Source organism: Fundulus heteroclitus, chromosome 4 (genome assembly GCF_011125445.2).
Source record: "Fundulus heteroclitus isolate FHET01 chromosome 4, MU-UCD_Fhet_4.1, whole genome shotgun sequence".
NCBI lineage: Eukaryota > Metazoa > Chordata > Actinopteri > Cyprinodontiformes > Fundulidae > Fundulus > Fundulus heteroclitus.
Genome location: NC_046364.1, coordinates 33,432,088 through 33,452,588, shown reverse-complemented (window position 1 = coordinate 33,452,588; position 20,501 = coordinate 33,432,088). Strand labels below are relative to the sequence as shown.

Here is a 20,501-nt window from a genome sequence, read left to right as displayed (position 1 = left end):
TGTTGAAAGTTTGCTGAAAACAGAAGAAGACCTAAACAGCAGAAAACAATGTTAAGAGCAGGATAAAGAGAAACAGTGATGAGCTGTGGACAATATTTGTTTTATATGCACTGCCCATTGCATCATCCCAATGAAAACTATGGAAAAGACTAAATAAGATAAGGTAATAGAGCCGGGCAGATGACAATCATTACCTCTACAGTAAATGGCATAGAAACAGTGAACATTGAAAGTTTCAACACTTTCCTCATTCTATAAATCAAAAGGTAGATTTGGTGATGACACCATTTTTTTTAATGATAATGCATCTCAATTAGCAAACAGCATAACAACTCTACCTGAAAGATAAGTAAGCTTGGTTACATGGACAGAAAACTTTCTAAAATAAAATATTTTTTTAAAAGTTAGCCGATCCATCAAACATTACTGATACATAATATTACTCTTTATCAATGAAGTCCATGTCTCAAAGAATTAAAGCTGCCACAAAAGCTGGAAGAAGCGCAAAAAGGAACTAACTAGTTGGTGTTTGTCGTTTTATGATGCCGTCATTTTTCATCATTAAGATGTGATTCAGTTTTTGTCCCCTCAAGCTGATTTAAATAAACAAAACTGCCATTATAGCACCAAGGTCTTTTTATGTATGTGGACCATGTTCTACAAAGCTCAAATGTTCAGGTGTTCAATTAAATATCGTTTTTGCTTGTCTATAATCAACTTAATCATCTCTAAATGTAGTGCTTCATTACTCTCCACTTCAAGAAATGTTAGATTTTGGTCAACTTTAAAATTGACTTTAAGTTCTATGGTAACTTTGTTCATTTAATCTATTCTATATGACTAAGTTATATTTTAGTTAGAAGGTCCTCTTCATGCTTGATTAAGATCACACTATGACATTAAAAATAAATAAAAATCAGCCATGAAATAGGCTGTCTTAGCTGAGTTTTGGGAAGGTTACTTCATGATAAACCAGAAGATGCAGAGACAGGCACACACCTCCAAATTGCGCCCTGGCTCCGCTGTGCCAACTGCTGGGAAACCAAATTAAGTTTCGAGTTTTTCAGGCTGAAGTTTAAATGCAGCACAAACCTGTCAAGTTGTCAAAGAAAAAACACTTTGGCACTATGAAGAGAAAAAAGGAATAGCAAGCTTATAGATTTGATCATGTACTTCTACAATATTAACTTCAAAACATTGAGAATTGTAAAAAGAAGATGGACATACTTAAAGCTTCAGAACCACTGTAAGACTTGTTCATAGCAATCAGGAGACAAACAGCCATTTCTGATCGTGAGTGAATGATTCTCTCACTGCATCGGCCAAAGTATCCGTACAGAGTGCTACTCTAGATAAAAATTAATAGGGCTGTATCATATCAGGAAAACCTCTAATTATGATGCTGTGGTCGAACGTTGAGTGGAAGGCTATTGATGATGATTACCCCACATTTTCCAGATTTATTTTTTTGTATTTTCCTTCATAACATTCTCTCTCCTGTCCACTGTTTGTGAGATTTGAAATCACAAACATCCACATTAAGTGTTAGCATTTAGGGCTGTGAAAGTGATTCCACCATGCACACAAATTTTGTATGCCATATGGCATAATGGCTACGTTCATATGTGTATCCTAACAGGTAATCCATTCAAGCAATTGCAATATTGCACACATTAATACTGCTATGACTACTGCCATTCCATTCATTGTGCAGCTCTAAAAACGAGTTTAATTTTATTTGCAGCATGCCGGACGGCACACTTGGTAGCGCACTCTGCTCTTCTAAAAGGCTTTACACATTGGTTTTCTAATAGGTTTATGTAAAGACAATACAAAATAATTCTCAAATATGCTCTATATGTCATATTAAATAATCTTGTTTTCTCCCCTCTAGCCATTTCACACTGTTCTAAAAAAAATCGTGAGTGACATTTTTCTCTACGCAGAGAACAAAGAACAGCATGAGACAGTATGGAATTTGGAAACACCATCGCAGGGCAAATTGCGTATCCTTCCGTATTTCAAATACTGACAGCGAAGTACTGAGTGCCAATTCTTAATCAGGGCCAGCATCAATGTCACTCTCACTAGAGATCAACTCCTGGACAATCTATTCCTTTAGTTCAACAAAACATCTAAAAAGAAGACAGCTAATGAACAGACGTAAGGCTTACCAATATCTTATTAGAACTTTAGTTAATTTACTGCAGTCTTCTGCAAATATTCCAGTGTATTTTGGGCCTGCCAAATGGACTGAGAGGCCACATAAATAAATAAGAATAATAATTATTTTATTGTCCCGCAATGGGGAAATTTGGGTGTGAGTGGCAAACACATGGACAGTTACACACATTTATTAGCAATGAGAAAAAAAAGAGAAGAGCAAACCGGTCTAATCTAAAGTTAGCTCTAAAGAAACAAGAGTAGAAGATATGGGTAAATATCAGAGTAAATAAATAACAAAGGGGAAAAAAACAACAGCTATTTGACACTGGAAAAACGTTCAGTCTATTTACATAACACACAGTAAGAGAATATACAATATGTACATAACATACAATAATTCCATATACAATACGCCTAATAGTGCATAGCATCCCTAGCTAAGGTGTTTGCAAGTTACTTTAGAATTTGGAAACAGTGTAAATAATTAATGGTTGGATCAGAACCTGTGCAACTATTAGCATGATGTAAACAGTTATTATGACTCCAACAAACCACACCATAGAAGATGGCTGTTGTCACCAAAGAGTCTAAGAAGCGCCCCCTGCACTCCAAAAGACCTCAGCAGGTAGAGTCTGCTCTGACCTTTGCTGTAAAGAGCATCAGTACTAGTCCTGTCCAGCTTATGGATCAGGTGAACACCCAAATATGAAATGTGTTAGTGCCCTCTGAGTATATGTGCAAAGTCAAGAGCAAACTTCAACCATTCTGATAAACCAAGAGAAAAAAAAAACAAACAGGTATTTTTAAATGGTAAAACAACCCCACAATTCAAGGGGGGCTTTTGCAAAATTGAGTTTCACCTCCTTACCCCAAAGTTGCTGTTCAGGCATTCTACACAGCAACATTTATTTTGCTTGAAAAATAATGTGACAACTAGAAATGTGACGTATTAGGTGCTCTACGGCGCACAGGAGAGCGCAAAACGTTAAGAAAGCATGTGAACATTTGAAAATCACTGTGCTTTTTAATAAAATGGTACATTTTCAAACTTTATTTGACCATGGAGAACAAAGATTAAATTCACATTACATGTTAATCAGTGCGTATTATGCATGATGATGCATTTATACCTCTTAATATCTCATCAAGTCATGCCATGGTTGCAAAGACTTAATGTTTCAAAACCATAAACACTGCCTGGCATAGGATTCCAGGGGTTTAAAGATCTTTTAATTAGAAGCCAGAAAACGTGCCAGCTTGACATGGGAAAGTGCTTTTGAAGCAGAGTAGCAGAGGTGCTCCTCTCCCACCTGTTGCTTCCCATAATAATCAGCTGGCTAAAAAACAAAACAAAAACTGTTCTCCATCACTTACAAGGACAGATTTGGACATCATTTGAAAATGTTGATGATTGCTAAAACCTAGATTCATGGTGTGAAAACTAAAGGAGGACCAACCATCATTTTGATTAAAGTAACAGTTTCAAATATTACGCTAATAAGTTCAAATAAATAATGGTCACTGTTAAGAAAAGATGATTATATTTATAATCTTGTCTATGATTAATTTGTTACCAATCCTGCATTGTTTACATTTCAATTGTGTACTTTTTAATCACTGCTGCAATTTTCCTGCATTGTTTACATTTCAATTGTTTACTTTTTAATTACAAGCTGTATGCATCGAAAATTCTTTCTGTATGCATTCTGTACGTACAAAATGACAAATAAAGATGTCTAAGTCTTATAATATAGCTGCAGTGGAAAAATCTCTTATGCTGTTTTAAAGAATGAAAATAGATCATTTTATGCATTACTCTTGCAAATACTATTTTTAGATGAGGGTATTATACAGTGAGAAAATCATCCCATGACAAATGTCATCTTTGTTTTTAATTTATCTTAGCCAGCTTGCCTTTGAAACTTTATTGGCTAAATTAATCTATGCACAAGTGGAATGCACAAGTGTTTATCTCTGTTGGCAATATGCTTGTGACATGGAAATATTAAAAAAACATTAATGACAAAACACATGACAAAACCAGATACAAAACCTTGTAAGACAGAACTCGTCTCCTATGGCAAACATGTAAGAAAAGGTTGTGTCAAAGTAACAGCATGTATTTACCAAGGACATTCACAATACACACTAAAAGCAATCCTCTGGTAATAAAGCAAAAGTAGGTAAATTACATGCTTGTTTTGCTACCCACTTCTTAAAGCAAAAAAAAAAAAAAAGAGAAGACAATAGAAGTTGCCCCTTATCCACTTTGGTAAGTCAAACACACCAAACTTACACAAAACAAATTTGCAAACCCTCGGGTGAAGGTGGTTTGCTGTATTCTCTGCCCCACTTCACACCTACTACAGATGGACAGCATTTTTTTTTCCAAATTCAAATTGTGCTTAGCATAAATTGAAAAACACCATCTTGCTTTTGCCATCAATTTATCTCAATCACAGGGTGGCAGTAATACACCAAGTTGTTCACCATTAAACAAAGAAGACGCTTGCACGGCCATCAGCATCGACATAATAGCCCCCCTGACTATGTTTAACAGTTTTGTTTCCCTTTAAACATGCAGGGTTAAGGTTAATAGACTGTGCTTCCATACTTATCCTTACCCTGGTGACCAGGTCGTTATTTTAAGATAAAAGTAGCTTTGAACAGTTGGTAAAATTACCCCACATTAAGATAAAATCATCAATTAGTAGTTATATCCCTACAGCCTTCTTCTAGATAATAGGCTAAATCATCTGATCATGAAAGGCTACAGAAACTTCAACAGAGGAGAAGAGGTGACATGCAGGTTTTTGAACTATATTTAGTGTATTTTTGTAATAATAACCATGGCCACGATAAACTTTGACTCGAGGATGAAAAAAAGTAGAAGCATGTAAGGTAAGCTCTCATGTTTACTGCCGTAAAGTGGTGCTCTAGGTCATATGACCCATTCACAGCCGTATTTGAGCCTCTTAAATTACATAGCCGTGTTTTTGAGAAGGGCAAACTGCAGAGAGCGTTGTTACGCACCAAGTGCTGTATATTGACCTGAAAAATTATTTGACATATCTCAAATTAAGCTAATACTTGGGTTAAAACTTACACAGTGCTGCTTTAATGTAAATTATGCACTGCCATGCCCATATTACCCCATAATAGGACAAAAGAGGTATTCCGGTTCTACCCTATTAAAATACTATTAAAACAGCATTTTTCTACCATATTTCCAGAAAGTCTCATCCTTACCACCTACTCTTCAGCTCTATGAGTATTAGCTGTGGATCAGCTTCAAACTCCCACTCTGCCTTCCTACTTTTGGATAAAGCTATGTGCAGTAAAAGCATATAAGGCTCAGTTTTAGGGATGTTATTTGAAAAAAACTGTTAAATAACTTTCCTCCTCTATTTATATAAATATTAAAACTGCACTAATTAGGCTTCTATTGGGCAAATCCCAATTTTCTTTTAGGTCTCATCTGTTAATTCCAATTTTATCTCATTATGTGTCTAAAGACGATAAAACACAAATTTTTACTAGATTCGAAACATAAACTACATAAGTTAGCATTATGCGTTTACAGACTGAAAAAGTGGGAGTTTTTAAAGGCAAATTATCTATATCACAAAATTAAACCAAAAGTTTCCAAACAAAAAAATTAATAAATACAGAAAGCAAATTACAGTAAAAGAAACATAAGACAGAAAATAAGATTGCTAAAAAATATTTTGCACCACATGCTTTTTCAAAGAAAAAAGGTATACAGCCACATAATATGCTTATTTACAAAAAAAGATCAAAAACCGTTTGCTCATGATAAAATAAGGTCACATACATCAAGCCACCATATTAATAGTGTTTTGATGGTTCTGTGTGAGCCGGAAAAAAAATTTGCTCTCAGGCACGATTAACAAATATTAACAGACGTGGCGACATCTCGCAAAAGTATTGCAGAACTATCATAATGTTGGTTTGCTTAATTTTTAAATCGATTGTAAATAATGCCAGACCAAGCCTAACCCTCTCCAATACCACGCATTAAAGTGGCAGCTCGGCGTGATCGAAGACTAACCATTATTAATTACATTTCAATCTAAAAAAACTTTAATAGCCTCATATCAGAACATTTACTCACGGTCACATCTGAGCCTCGGCAGGTTTAGCGTCCGCTTCAGTAAACACCAATGGGCATACAGTATTCCCAGGGACATTCCAGTCTTTTCCCTCTTGGAATCACATTTTTTTTGTGATTTTTTTTTTCCACTGGATCTTGGACCTTTCTTCATTGTTTCGCTTGGAGAGGCTAATAGCCGTTTGCCGCTTCCTGCTGCGTGTACGCAGCACAGACATTGGTTAAAGTGTTAAATAAACATAGAAGGCTTTATCTACTAACAAATTTAGCAAAAACAAAGCATAAAACACCAAAAGAACAACTAATACGCCAGCAGGAGGTGATAATATTTCATAAAATACTTTGTATACAACCAGGGTGAGCTATTGACATGTAAATTAGTCAAATAACGTGGCTATGCACCTTTAAAGAAAGAGTTTCTCACAGACATTTGAATGATGCTATGGTCTTGGGGCAGTGACAGCGAATGCTCAATCCCATTTCCAATTGAATTTGATCCCGGGACATGAGGAGAAACTAGCTGGTTGACCGAGTAGTTTACACATCTGGCATTAGAGGAACTGTGTTCTGGAAGAGGTGGTGTAGTTGTTGGCCCAGACATAAGTGTGATATTAGTTGGCTAAGCATGAAACTGCTTAAACTGGCATTTAAAAAAAAAAAGTTGGTGTAAGCAATCCTGGTTCTGGAGGTGCCAATGTCCTGCATGTTTTAGACATCTTCGCTTCAATGCACCTGAACCAGACAATTGAATTATCACTTGGGAACAAGTTCTGCATGAGCCTCCCAATGGGACGGTTCTCAATAAACGTCACATTTGCCCAGAAAGCCCAAGTTTCCAAGATGGTCGGACAAGCTGAGTATAAACTAGAATGGCAACAACCGCAATACCAATCATCTTGGAGGATGACAACGTCCCAGAAGCTTCATTTCAACATGCTTCACTTGGAGAAACATGGCGTAGAACAGCTTAAACGTTGGTTGAAATGTAGAGGCCTCAAAATAAGCGGAAGGAAAACACTATTAGTAGAAAGGTAGGAGAGGCAGTTATGTCCTCTTGCACAACAGATCAAATGCGAGGCAGAAACCCGTGGAATCCACGTAGAATTACAGCTAATATAAAGAAAAAATACATGTATTATTACAGGCCTATGTTCTAAATTATGATAGGGCTTATTGCAAAAAATAGACTTAAAAACAGCTTATTTTCTAAAGTTGCAAAAAAAAAAATCAATCATCCCGCTGTAATCAGAGACCCAGATTCCATCTCACCTTCACAAACACACACCCTCCACAGTCACACACAAACAAGATCACCAATTTGTGAGAGAAACAATCAACTTCTTCCAAAAAAACAAGCCCAAAAGAAGCCAAACAAGCAAACCGGCAAACGGTAATAGAGAGGCTGCATCTAATCATAACAAATGAATATATTTAGCTGGTATTTCTACACAAGGGGACTGCTTGTAAAATCGTGGAAGACGGGCTGCTCGGTATTAGCCCAGCTAATAGTTCTTGTTGTGCGGCGCGATAACCAAAAAACAGGGTTCTGTAGGAAAAAAGCCAAGCCCAAAAAATTTACTTCACATTCAAAAACAAACCCAAGAAACCGCAACCGTGGACACACGAAAGTTGCAAGTGACTTTAGAGAAAAACAAGCCCAAAGTTGCTTAGAATCAGCAGACTACGCAACACTGAAGCTCACATAAACATCCGTCATGGATTGTATTGCGTTTTCATTTTGCTGAGAAAAAAACCCTAATAAATGTAGCCTACCTGCACAGACACTGCAGTTTCTGCCATTAGGTCTGGACTTCAAGAGTTGGCTCCTTACCAACGAGAAAACGTAGAGAGCACATAGATGTCTTTGGTCAGATTCCATAGTAAAGTCCTCTCGGTAACAAGCTGACATTTCTTGTGAATCCTTCAGGGTTTAGGAAAATCAGTGAAAAAACAAACTCTTTTTATATGGTCACCATCATGAGATCGCGAGTCACTCCGGCAGATACCAGCGCAGCGGTGTTTTGTTGTTGCCATAATATGTCTGTTGAGGTGATATTCAGGATAGATCTGTTCACTATTTGACTTAAAAGTATCCAAGCTTTACCGCTCTAAGTTTGTATCACTAATATGGCCACGGCACATGCACACTGGGCTATTCTAAATTTAGAAATTTGATGTCTTTCGAGAAAGCTGTGTTTCTGTCCAATTATCATGCAAACTTTGACCGAACTTTGAAAAGGTTACAAAAAAGAAAAAAAAGAAAAAGAGAATTAGAAGTGTTTCCCTCAACTGGTCTGGAGCAAATTAACCAGACTACACATAGCGTAATTTCGTTAGAAGTTTAAATTATGCATAGCTGGAATAAACAGGAAGTACAGAATGCAACCTAGCATGGACAACACTGAGAAAAACTGGAGAGAGGTTTTCAAGAATGTATTGATATCGGGCAAGTCCTGTCATATTAACTAGTATTGGCGATGTTACATGCAGTCCGGAGATGTAGAAAAACAAAGCAATTCTATGCGAATTATGGAAACATCCAGCAAGACGCTATCTCCCGTTTTGCACGTTCATTCTTTTTCAGAAAACCAAAAAAAAACAACAACACATCAAGCAAGCGTAAATACTTTTTTTTTGTTAAACTGGGAAAGTTATTTAGAATGTTGCAATTTCCATCAACCTTTTCTAATGCAATACTTAAAATGTGCAGAAAACACAGCTAATGTCACATTCATTTCAATCAGGTGCTTTGACTGAAGGAAAGATCTAAAACATCCAGCGCTATGGCACCCAAGAAGTAAAACTGCTCCTCATTTTTTATTGTTTCTTTTTTTTTCCTTTTACAAACTTTAAGACAAGACAAAAATCAATAACGTTTTGAAAAGACACAGCTAGCTGTTTATCACTGACCATAATATATACAGCTTTTACTCCATGCCAAGGACCACAGGGTATATTAGGCACTCTGAGTGGAAGAAAAAAAGATGCATCTTTATTCTAACACCTGAGTAGAAGTATCCTCAAGGAATGTCCAAAACTACTCTTCCCAGAAGTGCTTCAAGGAAAAGTCAGCAATTAATACTTGCAAACCCTGCATTCATATATAACCTAAAAAGCAAAAACAAAGTGGACAGCAATGTATCTCAAGAGGAATAAAACACTACACACTTTAGGCCAACTGCAAAAGCAGGACTAACCAAGTGCTAAGTGCATAGAAATATACTTTTCTGAAGCCCACCATTTCTGTTTAAAATATCCTTTTTATTGATCCTATGTAATACTTAAATTTTCTAAGACATTGAATTGAATGTTGTCAGTGTTTATGGGCCATACTCAGCAAAAATGACAAACAAAACATACATTTCACTTTATGAAAAGTGACAAAACCAATACACTCTCATAATATATATATATATATATATATATATATATATATATATATAAAGTTATAAAAGCACAACTCTGCTCATACTGTTGATCCTGACACCATAGTTTGTTGTGAAACTTTTACATCTTCTGCCTTTACATTTTGGTGCAGCTGTTGTCGTTTTAAATGAAAAAAGTGAATCCTCCTCCAGAATATTCTCACTCTAAACAACAACTGATCCATGTTGGCACAGAAACCTCATCCTACAATCATTCTCGTGGAGTGAACAGATATCATCTACATGAACAACCAGGAGAACCCCAACTTTCCCCTCAGCTGGACTTTTTGATACAAGACACATCACACACAGGCTAATAGCCCACAGGCTGGAAAAGGTAAACGTGTTTGTCTTAAAGGGACGTCATCCTGTAATCAAATCTCCTTCATCTCTGCAAATTGCAGCATCTGACACCACAGCATGATAATGAGCCCTAAAGTGCCAGGACTTTGGGCATTTTTTTTTTTTCTGGCACCGCTTCCAGAGTGATGCTGCTGCGCACGAAGGGGCAGCGTGACCTTCCTGCCACCAATTTGGGGGGCAACTTTTCCACCCCACGCTGCGAAGAGTGACAATTTGACAAATTCTGGCAACCAGAACACTCCTACCACTTTTTTTTTTTTTTTTTTTTTTTCCAGCGGACCGATAAAAATAAACCACCGCCTCGTTTCGTTGTTTGCTTACAACAAACACTCGCCCGGCTGTAAAAAAGACTGCCACGACCAAATGTCTTTTGGCATGTTAAATGCGCACCTTGAGAGCCCATCACTCAGTCTGTGGCAGCTCACCATGCCCGTCCGCTCAGCGCTGCTGCTGTCACTTTACCACGACTTTCAACTCGGCGACACGCTGAGGAGTTCAGCCCCTCTATTACATCCCTTTTTTACCACAGCCGAGAAGAATCATGACAAAGTATAATAGGAGCCACTTTAAGTCCACGCTTTAATGAAGCCGACCCCGTGTCCGTGCAGCTTGAGGCGGGTTAGTTTCGCCTGTTAAAGGGCTTAGGACACCGCTTTTTTACATACGTGACGCCCTTCCCTTTACTTCCTAATTCCATTATTCGTCAATTTTACAGCGCATATTCCGTGGACGTGCTTTTATCCTACCTCGTAAAGATCTCCCGAAGCCATTCCGGGGTGCGTACGACGGCGGCGCGGCGTTCTTGCCTGCCTTGTTGGGTTTTTTTTTCGGACCCTACTCTCTCGGTGTTTCGCCGAAAGCCCCGGTAGACGGGAATTAGCGAGCAGCCTTGTTATTCTGAGCAATCCGCAGTAGCAGATCAGCAGACAGTGTCAATCGAGCCCGGCGCTGTGCGATGGATCGCCCCACGCTTAAGACAAACAACCAACCATCGGGGCGGTGCTGTTTACCCAGACCCAAGTGGAGGACTGGAAATTAGTCCCCGGCTAAAGAATGCACAGCCTGGTGGTCTGCATGCACCAAGCTCCACCGAGCTCTGTTGCAGTCCAACTCCTCAGCGGAGGATGATGTGTTAAGATGCTCTGTAACTACTCACAGTAGCTGGCAGATCGTTAACTAATATTCACTCTACCTGCCCACTTTCCTGACCTGATCTAGTCATAATTGTATTTATCTAGGTTTACTATGAAGGTTTTAATCAGCGATGGTCGAAGGGAGGCCAGAAAAGTTATGCTGGCTCAGTGATCTGTGCATCATGAAATACATTTCTTACTAATTTCTATTATTAATTTAAATGTATGTAAATAGGCGTTGTTAAATTTATTTCTGTGTGAGAGCTCTTGGGGTGTCTGGGGAGAGATAGTATTATTCACACTTTATGAAAGAACAAGAACATTAAACCACATATCAAACAGAGATGTAGCAGCCACAGGTGCATCTCAATAAGATAGAAAATAGTAAAAATGTTATTTATTTCCACAATGTCATTCAACAAGTGAAACTCATTTATTATAGATTCATTATTCACAAAGTTGGGCATTTCGAGCCTTTATGACAATTTCTGATATGGCTAACCCACCCTGAATTTAGCTTTTCAGAAAAATAGATAGCATAAAACTAATAAAAAAGTAATTATACATATATATATGTATATATATATATATATATATATATATATATATATATATATATATATATATATATATATATATATATATATATATATATATATAGTCATTTTCTTTATTTTTTTTATTTTTTTTTTTATAAACAGACAAGTGTTATGTCCTACACAATCATGGCCAAGCCTACTCTAGGAGGGTAGACCACAAAAGATGGCTGGCTCAGTGTGCTTCTTCCAAATCATTATTAAGGGAAAGTTGAGTGGAAGGAAGAAATGTGGCACAAAAAGATGCACAAGCAACAGCAATGGCCACACCCCTATAATATTGTGAAACAAAGCCTTTTCAAGAGTTTGAGGGAGATTTACAAGGCATGGACTCCAGCAGCAGTTGCTTTCAGAGCCACTAATTTATCAATTACATAAACTGTTGCATTCCTTGTATTATGTCACTTCTGTACTAAATATTGCATTGGTAGCTTCTTAGATGGAGAAGGAAGATTGGACCTGTGAAAATTCCTCTTTTGAGATGAAAGTAAACTTTTAAAATTTTAAAATCAAGGCCACTGAGTGTCAAGAAAAAGCAATCCAAGCTGCTTTATCATTGTGTAGGTTCCACACTTAGCTACGATTTGGAGAGTCATGCCACCTGATGGTGTTTCACAGTTTGTTTTATTAGGTCTAAAGTCATTGCAGACACATACGAGAAAAAATTTGGAGCACTTCATGCTTTCCTCTGGTAAAACGCTTTATGGATGTGGTAATTTTGTCTTTGAGACTTGGCGCATGCCTACACTGCCATTAGTGCCAAATGCTGGTTTATTTACCATGGTGTCAGTCTGCTTGATTGACCAGCAAACTTATACTACAGTCATATTAAATAAATTACAATATGTGCTCAAATGAGACTTGTTTGTCAGACTAAAAATGCCTTTTGAAAATATATATATTTTTTAAATGGTATTGAACATATTTTTCATTAAATCTACATTTCTTTATTGAAAGTTTTTATTGGGCTGTTTCTAATCTGAAATGTCACATGTTTAAGTTGTAAACAGTATCCAAAATAACAGAAATAAAGGCTTGGCAATATCAGTGTGTAAATATTTTACATAACATCTTTAACTTCATGAACTGAGTTACTGAATAATTATTTAATTACACTTTTCAAACCTATTTGTATTTATTGAATGGGTAAACCCCATAGGCAATTTGGGCTTCCCTAACACCTCAGAAGTGCCACAAGCTAACCAGAAATACATACACAATATTTTACACAGCAGAAGCCATAAATGCACAAAATGTACCGTACATTTTGGCCATACTTTTAAGTATTTCTTTATTAGTCTTATCTAATATTCTAATTGTATTATCAATTGAATTTTGGGTTTAGTTAGCTGTGAGCCATTATCATCAAATTAAACAGAAAGTAAAAATTGGAAATATATCACTTTGAATGAGTTTTACCTTCTGGATTTAATTATTTATATCAGTTATTTTTTTCAAAGGTACTCCAACTTACTTACAATCATGGGAATCAGCACGACACTATGATCTATTGTCAAGATAACGAGTTCATGCAATAAAATTTGAGATGTTTTCCACCATCTTTCTTTCATGTTTGCTAAGTCGTTTTTGTAATTCTGCAGTTTTCAATTAAAATGCCAGGGTGAATGCTGTTTTGTCCCGGCAGGCCATCTGGAGGATCCTCTCAGGTATTTTTGGGCCTCTGCTCCATGGCTACGGGGACTCTGTCCTGGGGTCTCCTCTGTTGTCCTCTCGGTGGTTGTGTGGTGTTCCCATGGTTGGCTCCCAGGTCTCTCTGCTCTGTGAAGCCACTGGTTTCCTGGGTCCTGGTGTCCTCTCTACTTGCTTCTGATCCCTGGTGGGTGGATGGGGGTGCCCCTCTGCACCCAACACTGATCACAAATTAAGTGACATTTAAACTACATATGTTGCATGTTAAAACACACACACTTATGCACTCATAATACAGCAGATGAGTTCGCCGGTGGCACTCTCCATTAGTATCAACAGTTTTGTGCTATATTCTTGCTGCTGGTGTTGTTGCTGTCTGTTTTTTTTTCTGGTAGTTTTGGCTTTTCTCAGGTGTTCATGCTGTGTTTCCCCAGTTTCACCACGGTGGATGCATGATATTTTTTTGTAGCAGTGGAATGTCTGGTTTTAAAATTTTGTCTGTATGTTTTCTTTCTTTCTCTCCTTTGCTTATTCTGTCCTTGATGTCCCTCTTCTTGTCTCCCTCTGTCGTGTTTTACATCAGTTTGTACATACTCTACCCTAACAGGGATAAAATAAATCATCAGAGGTTGGGGGTCAAGGGAGCAGATATGTTTGGCATAACAATGGCAGTCAGAGGACCATTATACTTGCCATGAACCTGGACATGACAAGGGAAAAATGAGAATTAGTCATTTTGTCTGTACTTTAGTTGTAGTGTGTTATCAATATAACACCCTTGACGAATGACTTGTGGAAAGTATGAACTGAAATTTGTTTAGCTTTAGTTTTCCATTTTTTTAATATTGCAATTTTTTGAATATGCTATTATGTTACAGAAAACATACCCTACTGTAAAATGACTTAATCCGTGCCCTCTTTTTGAATATTAACAGAGAGTAAAACCTCACAAAGAAGCTGTGAGATGTTTAATGAGTTCATGCCAATGCATGTCTAATCTAAGGGATATTCAGCTGTTCTCTCTAACGCTGCAATACATTACACTTTATGTTAGACTTTGAAAGCTAGGGCCTCCAGACATTTAGACGTTTAATCATCCACCTACATTCAAAGTCACACTGTGTCGAGGCATTAGTGCTTTTATATGAAACCTCAACACCTGTGATTTATGTCAAATGCTTCTGATGTTTTGCTCATATGTACACTATATTACTAAAAGTATTCAATCGTTACCCTTGTTACTTATATAAATTTGTCAGTCATCCATTCTTGATTAATTGGGTTTAATGTGATATTGGCCCTCCATATGATTGCAGATTCAACTCATCTGATGATGTGTGAGAAAGCTAAAATTAATCTTTGATCATGTTTCCAATTGTGAGGTCAGACACTGATGTTGGACAGGAGGGGCTGGCTTGCAGTCTCTGCTCTAATTCAATCTCAAAGATGATTTTTCAGGGTGAGTTTTTTTTCTGTACAGTATATTTTTTGACTGGACCTGCACAGATGGTATCCTATCATATACAAATCCAAATGCTTTTATTGTCATAACACAAGTAAATGATGGAATTATGGCAGCTGCCACAGTCAGGTGCATGCAAGGAGAGTACATTAGGGGGACATACAATGGAAATATTGCAAACACAATAAAAACTGTACATATTGCACATACATTTAAATGGAGTTGAGGGTTTTGACAACCTACAGATAAAACTGTTCTTCAGTCTATTGGTCATACATTTGAGAGACCTGAACTGCTTCCTTGAGGGGAGCAGGCTTAATAGTCGGTGTATGGGTACAAATGTGTCTGCAAGTATGAATCATCAGCACTCTGCGGCGACGGAGTACTGATGATCTTTTCTGCGGTTCTTGTTGTTACCCTCTGCAAAGACCCCCTGTCTGTAACAGAGAGGATTGTGAACTACACAGAAACACAGCTCATCAGCAATGGTTCTATGGTGGCCTGGTAGAAGGGCAGCATCAGTGTCTCCTCCAGATGATTCCTCTGGAGCACACTCAGGAAGTGGAGACTCTGGCGGGCCCTTTTGACCAGTAATCATGTGTTGCTTGTACAGGTGAGGTCCTCGGATATGTACGTCCCCGGGAAATTGAAGAAGGTTACCCTCTCTACACAAGCTTTGTTGACTGAGAGTGGAGCGTGTTCTCTTCTCTACTTTTTGAAATCGATTACCATTTCTTTTGCAATGGGCACAATTGCTCTAATACACAAACATAGATTTGCAAAGCCAACTTTTCGTTCATTGCATTATCATTCACACCAAGTTTAAAAACTGTTTGCGGACCGGTTACCATCCACTCTATTGCGTTTTGTTACCTGTAAGTACGATAACAGCTTTCAAGATATTCATCTGCCGTTTATGTCACTGTTCCGGCTCTCGCTACACATCCGCACAGACTTCTCCATGTAATAGTAGCAGTCATAGCGGCACAAACCCCCCCCCCCCCCCAAAAAAAACCAAAAAAAACAAAAACAAAGAAACAACAACATCCAAGCAGCAAGCAAAGCACTAAAAATGCACTGCTTGGTGACCCTAACCATTTAATTAGTAGTGTAACCAAGCTTTCTGGGTTGGTTACCGGCACCGCATGAGATTAAAGGAGACTGGACCCAGAGCAGGGCTTTTGGGTTGCTGCATGGCTCAGCGGGACTCTTTTATTTTTCCAACACTTCTGTACAAAACACCGGCTGGTTTACTGCCTACCTTATGGCAATCCTTTAGGGAGGTTTAACCAACATACATTGGATAGGAAAACATGTTTCTACACAGCAATAATGAAAGCAATTTTCATTTATGCTTTTCATTAAAAAATGTGCATATCAAATAAGTAAACCTAAAAAGTCATGATTTTTTTCATACATTTGTTAAAGAGTTTGATGACAGAAGGGAAAAGAGACCTCTGGAAGGCTTCCAGCAGATTTGCCATGTCCGCTTATCATATTATCATAAGCAACTTTGGGCTTGTTCATTTATACGGTTTATTATTTATTTATTTATTTTTTGTCTCCTGTGTGGGAATGTAGCATTAAGAATTGTTGTCTTAATTGCAAAGAGAGCCCAACAGATTTTACATTCAGAAGTGGAGCTTTACTGCTTTCACCATAGTGCTCCGCTTGATTCATATATGCAAAAAGCTTTATTAAATTTTATGCTGGAACTATTTCATGTTCAATGGACACAGAAAATGGAAGGTAAAATAGGAAAAAAAAATAGGAGAAACAGATGAGAAGAAAATGCTAAAAGGTAGAAAAGGTGAAAGACAAAGAGGAGAGGAAAGGGAGAGAGCAAAATAACATCCTCTGCTTCTACACCTGCAAAGAGAGATATAAAAAGAACGGCAAAACCCACTGTAAAAGTATTACAGGTACAAATAACCAACACCTTCACTGAAGAATGTATATCCATCCATCCATCCATCCATGTTCTTACATGTCTATCCCTTGTGGGGTTGCGATGGGTGCTGGTGCCTATCTCCAGCTATCAATGGGCGAGAAGTGGGGTACACCTTGGACAGGTCGCCAGTCTATTGCAGGGCAACACAAAGAAAAAACAGGACAAACAACCAATCTCGCACACACTCACACCTAAGGAGAATTTAGTGAGGCCAGTTAACCTACAGTCATGTTTTTGGACTGTGGGAGGAAGCCGGAGTACTCAAACACTACAGAGATAGGACTCTGTAGGACTTGAACCCAGGATCTTCTCGCTGCTAAAGATAATAATAGGGGTTTCCTGTATAAAACCGAATCTTTAAGTACCTGAATCCAAGCACCTGTAGGTGTTTGTGAGAGTGCGCTTGTGAATGTAAAGGTTATCCATAAGAAAATGTTCAATAACGGTTGTGAGGAGCCAAAGAACCGCCCCCAGAGCACTGAGGCAGACGCTAGGAGAACCAGAACCCCAGATGCCAAAAAAGGACCCCCAGAGCAAAAGTGCCCAAGAGGTACCAACACAAGGAAAGCTGCCTCCCTAGCCGACCTCCGGCATTCTCAAATGTCGTGTTGTTTAAAGGTAGAGGTAATAGAGCTGGTTGCTCGTTTCTCTCGCAAGAACTGACAATACTAGCTTCCAACCCACACTCACCCAGTTTTTTTCTAAATTGCAACTTCCTGGGCACAGAGGGATAGAATATTCTTCACAAATGCTTCCACTGCCATGTAAAAGTTAAAATTAAAAAGTAATTTTTCCTTAACTAAAACAGCTATCTCTTCAAACATGCAGCGCTGTGCACATTCATCATCTGTGTGCGTGTGTGCGTGCGACACAGACTGACAGCTGTTGGTCATCAGTTAGTGGCTAGTGTTACCTTTCTTATCTATTTAAAGATAGTGAAGCTAATATTTTATTTGCAGAATATGAGCTTGTGAAGCTAACTCTTTGGTTAGCTGTGCCCACCACTGCTGTTTTATATCTGTAGTGTTCAGCTCCAGATTGTTGATGAAACATCAGTCTGCCAGCTACTGTACTTCCTTTTTGTGTGCCAACTTGTTTCCTGCTTGTGATCAGCCTGACAAAAATGGTGACGACTGTGAACTTGGTATTGGTGTTTGGGGTTGATGAGTGCGCAATCTTATGTGTAGAGGGCTTACAAGAATAGGCTAGGGCACGCAACCTTGGTGGAGCCATTGCTGAGCTTTAGAATGGAGGAAGAGAGCTGTCCCACCCTCTCAACCTGCATTCAGTTGGTCAGGAAGTCTTTGATCCGGGAGCAGATTGGGGAGGGGAAGTCCAGGTCACCCAGTTTATTCACCAGGATGCCAGGGCTGGTTGTGGAAATGCCAAGCTGTAATTCACAGCAACAACCAAACATAATTTCCTGGTAGTTTCAGATGGTTCAGGGCCATGTTGAGAGTGGTGGAAATGGCATCCTCCATGGACCTGTTTGCTCTGTCGGCAAATAGACAGGACTCCCAATCAGTGGCAGATCTTGATCTGTTGAAGAAGGCAACAAACTGATAGGCTGGTTACCTTACTCACTTCTGCTGTGAGTTTTTCTCCTCCAGATGTGACTCCAATTTTCCCCTCTAATACTACTGTAGTAGCATTGATGCCTCTCTTGAAGCCATTGCTTCAGGACATTGCTGCACTAGAGTTCTATTGCATGACTAAAAGGCTTAGTTTCAAGCTCTGTTGAACGTTTTCACCTCTGATGTCATCCAAAGTCTCTGGTCTGTATTACTGTCTGTACCATGTCTGATGTAGAATGACACAGCGTCCAGATTGGAATAAACCTTGTCTAAAGTTTTATCCCCTCTGGTTGTACATCTGATACATATCTGGGGAGTACAGACTTAAGGCAGGTTTTATTAAAGGGGACATATCATGCTTTGTAATGCTGTGTAATGCCTTCCTTTTCACATTTAAATCAATCAGTTGTGGTCTACATAAAGTGGAACAGCAGTACTTCCGTCTGAATTTCTCATTATTATTGGCCCACAGCCCCATTTGGCTGTATTCAGAGGTTTGTCTGAGAGCAACTCTTTGTGGTGCCATCTCTTTAAATACAAAGGACCCCACTCCTCCAGATCGCAGAGCATTAACTCCATCCTGTTCTGCCATTTTCATAGTATGCCAAACAACAAACACCAGGTTCAGCATCTGATGCGATATACATTGTTATAATTACCACTGTGAACTTTCTGAATAAATAACTGAGGTCTACACATGACAACCTCCAAAATAACCTCCAAATCCAGGCAGCAGTGGGTGCGGATGATCTGTGTACATTACACAGTGGAATTACACAGCAGTCCTGAATTCTTATGTTATCCGCTAGCAGTAACACCAGTTCGACTTTGTTGTGAATTATGTGTCTGCTGTTGGTCAGGAATCGGTGGCTTGTGTACGATTTGTGCTAGCCTTGCTACCAACCCAGCAATGCATCCTCGTTTCTGCCTTTGCTGGCGGAGTTTTCTCCTCAGGCTGAAAACAAAGCAGAGAGAGAGAGTCCAGTCATATATTTATATATTAGGGCTGGGCAAGTTAACGCGTTAATTTCGCGTTAATTCATTAGACTATTAACGGCGATATTTATTTTATCGCGCATTAACGCATGTTGCTCACATGCTTTCAGTCAGTGTCAGTCAGCAGGCACTGCTGTCACGGCAGCACTCTCCCGCTCCTCCTCCCCTCTCGTACATGGCTCAGCGGCGCCAGCCAATCAGCACGCAGGCTCAGCCTGGCCCGCCCACTCAGCTCTCACACAAACTTAACAAACAAACAGCTGAGAGAGACCGCAGCAGCGAATAAACATGAATAGGGGAAGTAGCACCGTTTGGCTTTATTTTAATACCGTAAATGAAATCAAGCTGTATGTTTTGTAAAAAGCCGGTTCATTTCAGTGGAAACACAACAAATTTATCTAAGCACGTGAAAAAACATGAAAACGTCGAGCCCCAGAAACGGAGAGAGGAGACGAAACTTCTCTCATTGCCCCGACAGACCCACAGACGTCTCTGACTGAGGCGTTTCAGTCCTCCAGGGAACATCCAGGTAGATCAGTGGATGGATGGATGGATGGATGGATGGATGGATGGATGGATGGATGGATGGATGGATGGATGTTACTGGAGCCCACACATAACATCTAATTAAGACCTTGAAAGAACCCAGTACATATATTAAAAAGTGTTATTTAAGATAAGATAACATTAGCTAATCCTTTTTTTATCCCACAACGGGGAAATTTATAGGATTAAAGCAACAGGCAGGTCCACACAACACAGACAAAATTACATAAGGATTGAAATATATAAGAGGTGGATTAGCGAAAAAACACTGAACATAACATTATTATTATTATTATTATTATTATTATTATTTAATTGTAATAATAAAATAAAAACCACAAAACCCAAAAGGTCAGCAGTTTCATGATACATCAAGCTTAGGGACTGGCTAATATACAGCAGGTCAAAAAAGGCCATATTTTGGCTGCAGTGCTTGCTGTTCTCTTATGAAGAAAAGATCAACTAGTGCACTAAATTCAATAGATGGGTTGAAAATATCCAGTATAA

At 38.6% G+C, this 20,501-nt stretch overlaps 1 protein-coding gene across 1 annotated transcript in view; it reads right to left on the bottom strand.

Annotated features, from left to right (window-relative positions):
- The window catches only part of LOC105919744 (chromodomain Y like 2), a 39,660-nt gene extending 28,511 nt beyond the window's left edge, over nucleotides 1–11,149 (bottom strand). Inside the window, exon 1 of the mRNA XM_036135729.1 lies at nucleotides 10,833–11,149. Coding sequence (XP_035991622.1) covers nucleotides 10,833–10,856 — 24 coding nt within the window. The 5' untranslated portion in view covers nucleotides 10,857–11,149. The remainder of the gene's footprint in view (nucleotides 1–10,832) is intronic.
- Nucleotides 11,150–20,501: the final 9,352 nt, after the last annotated feature.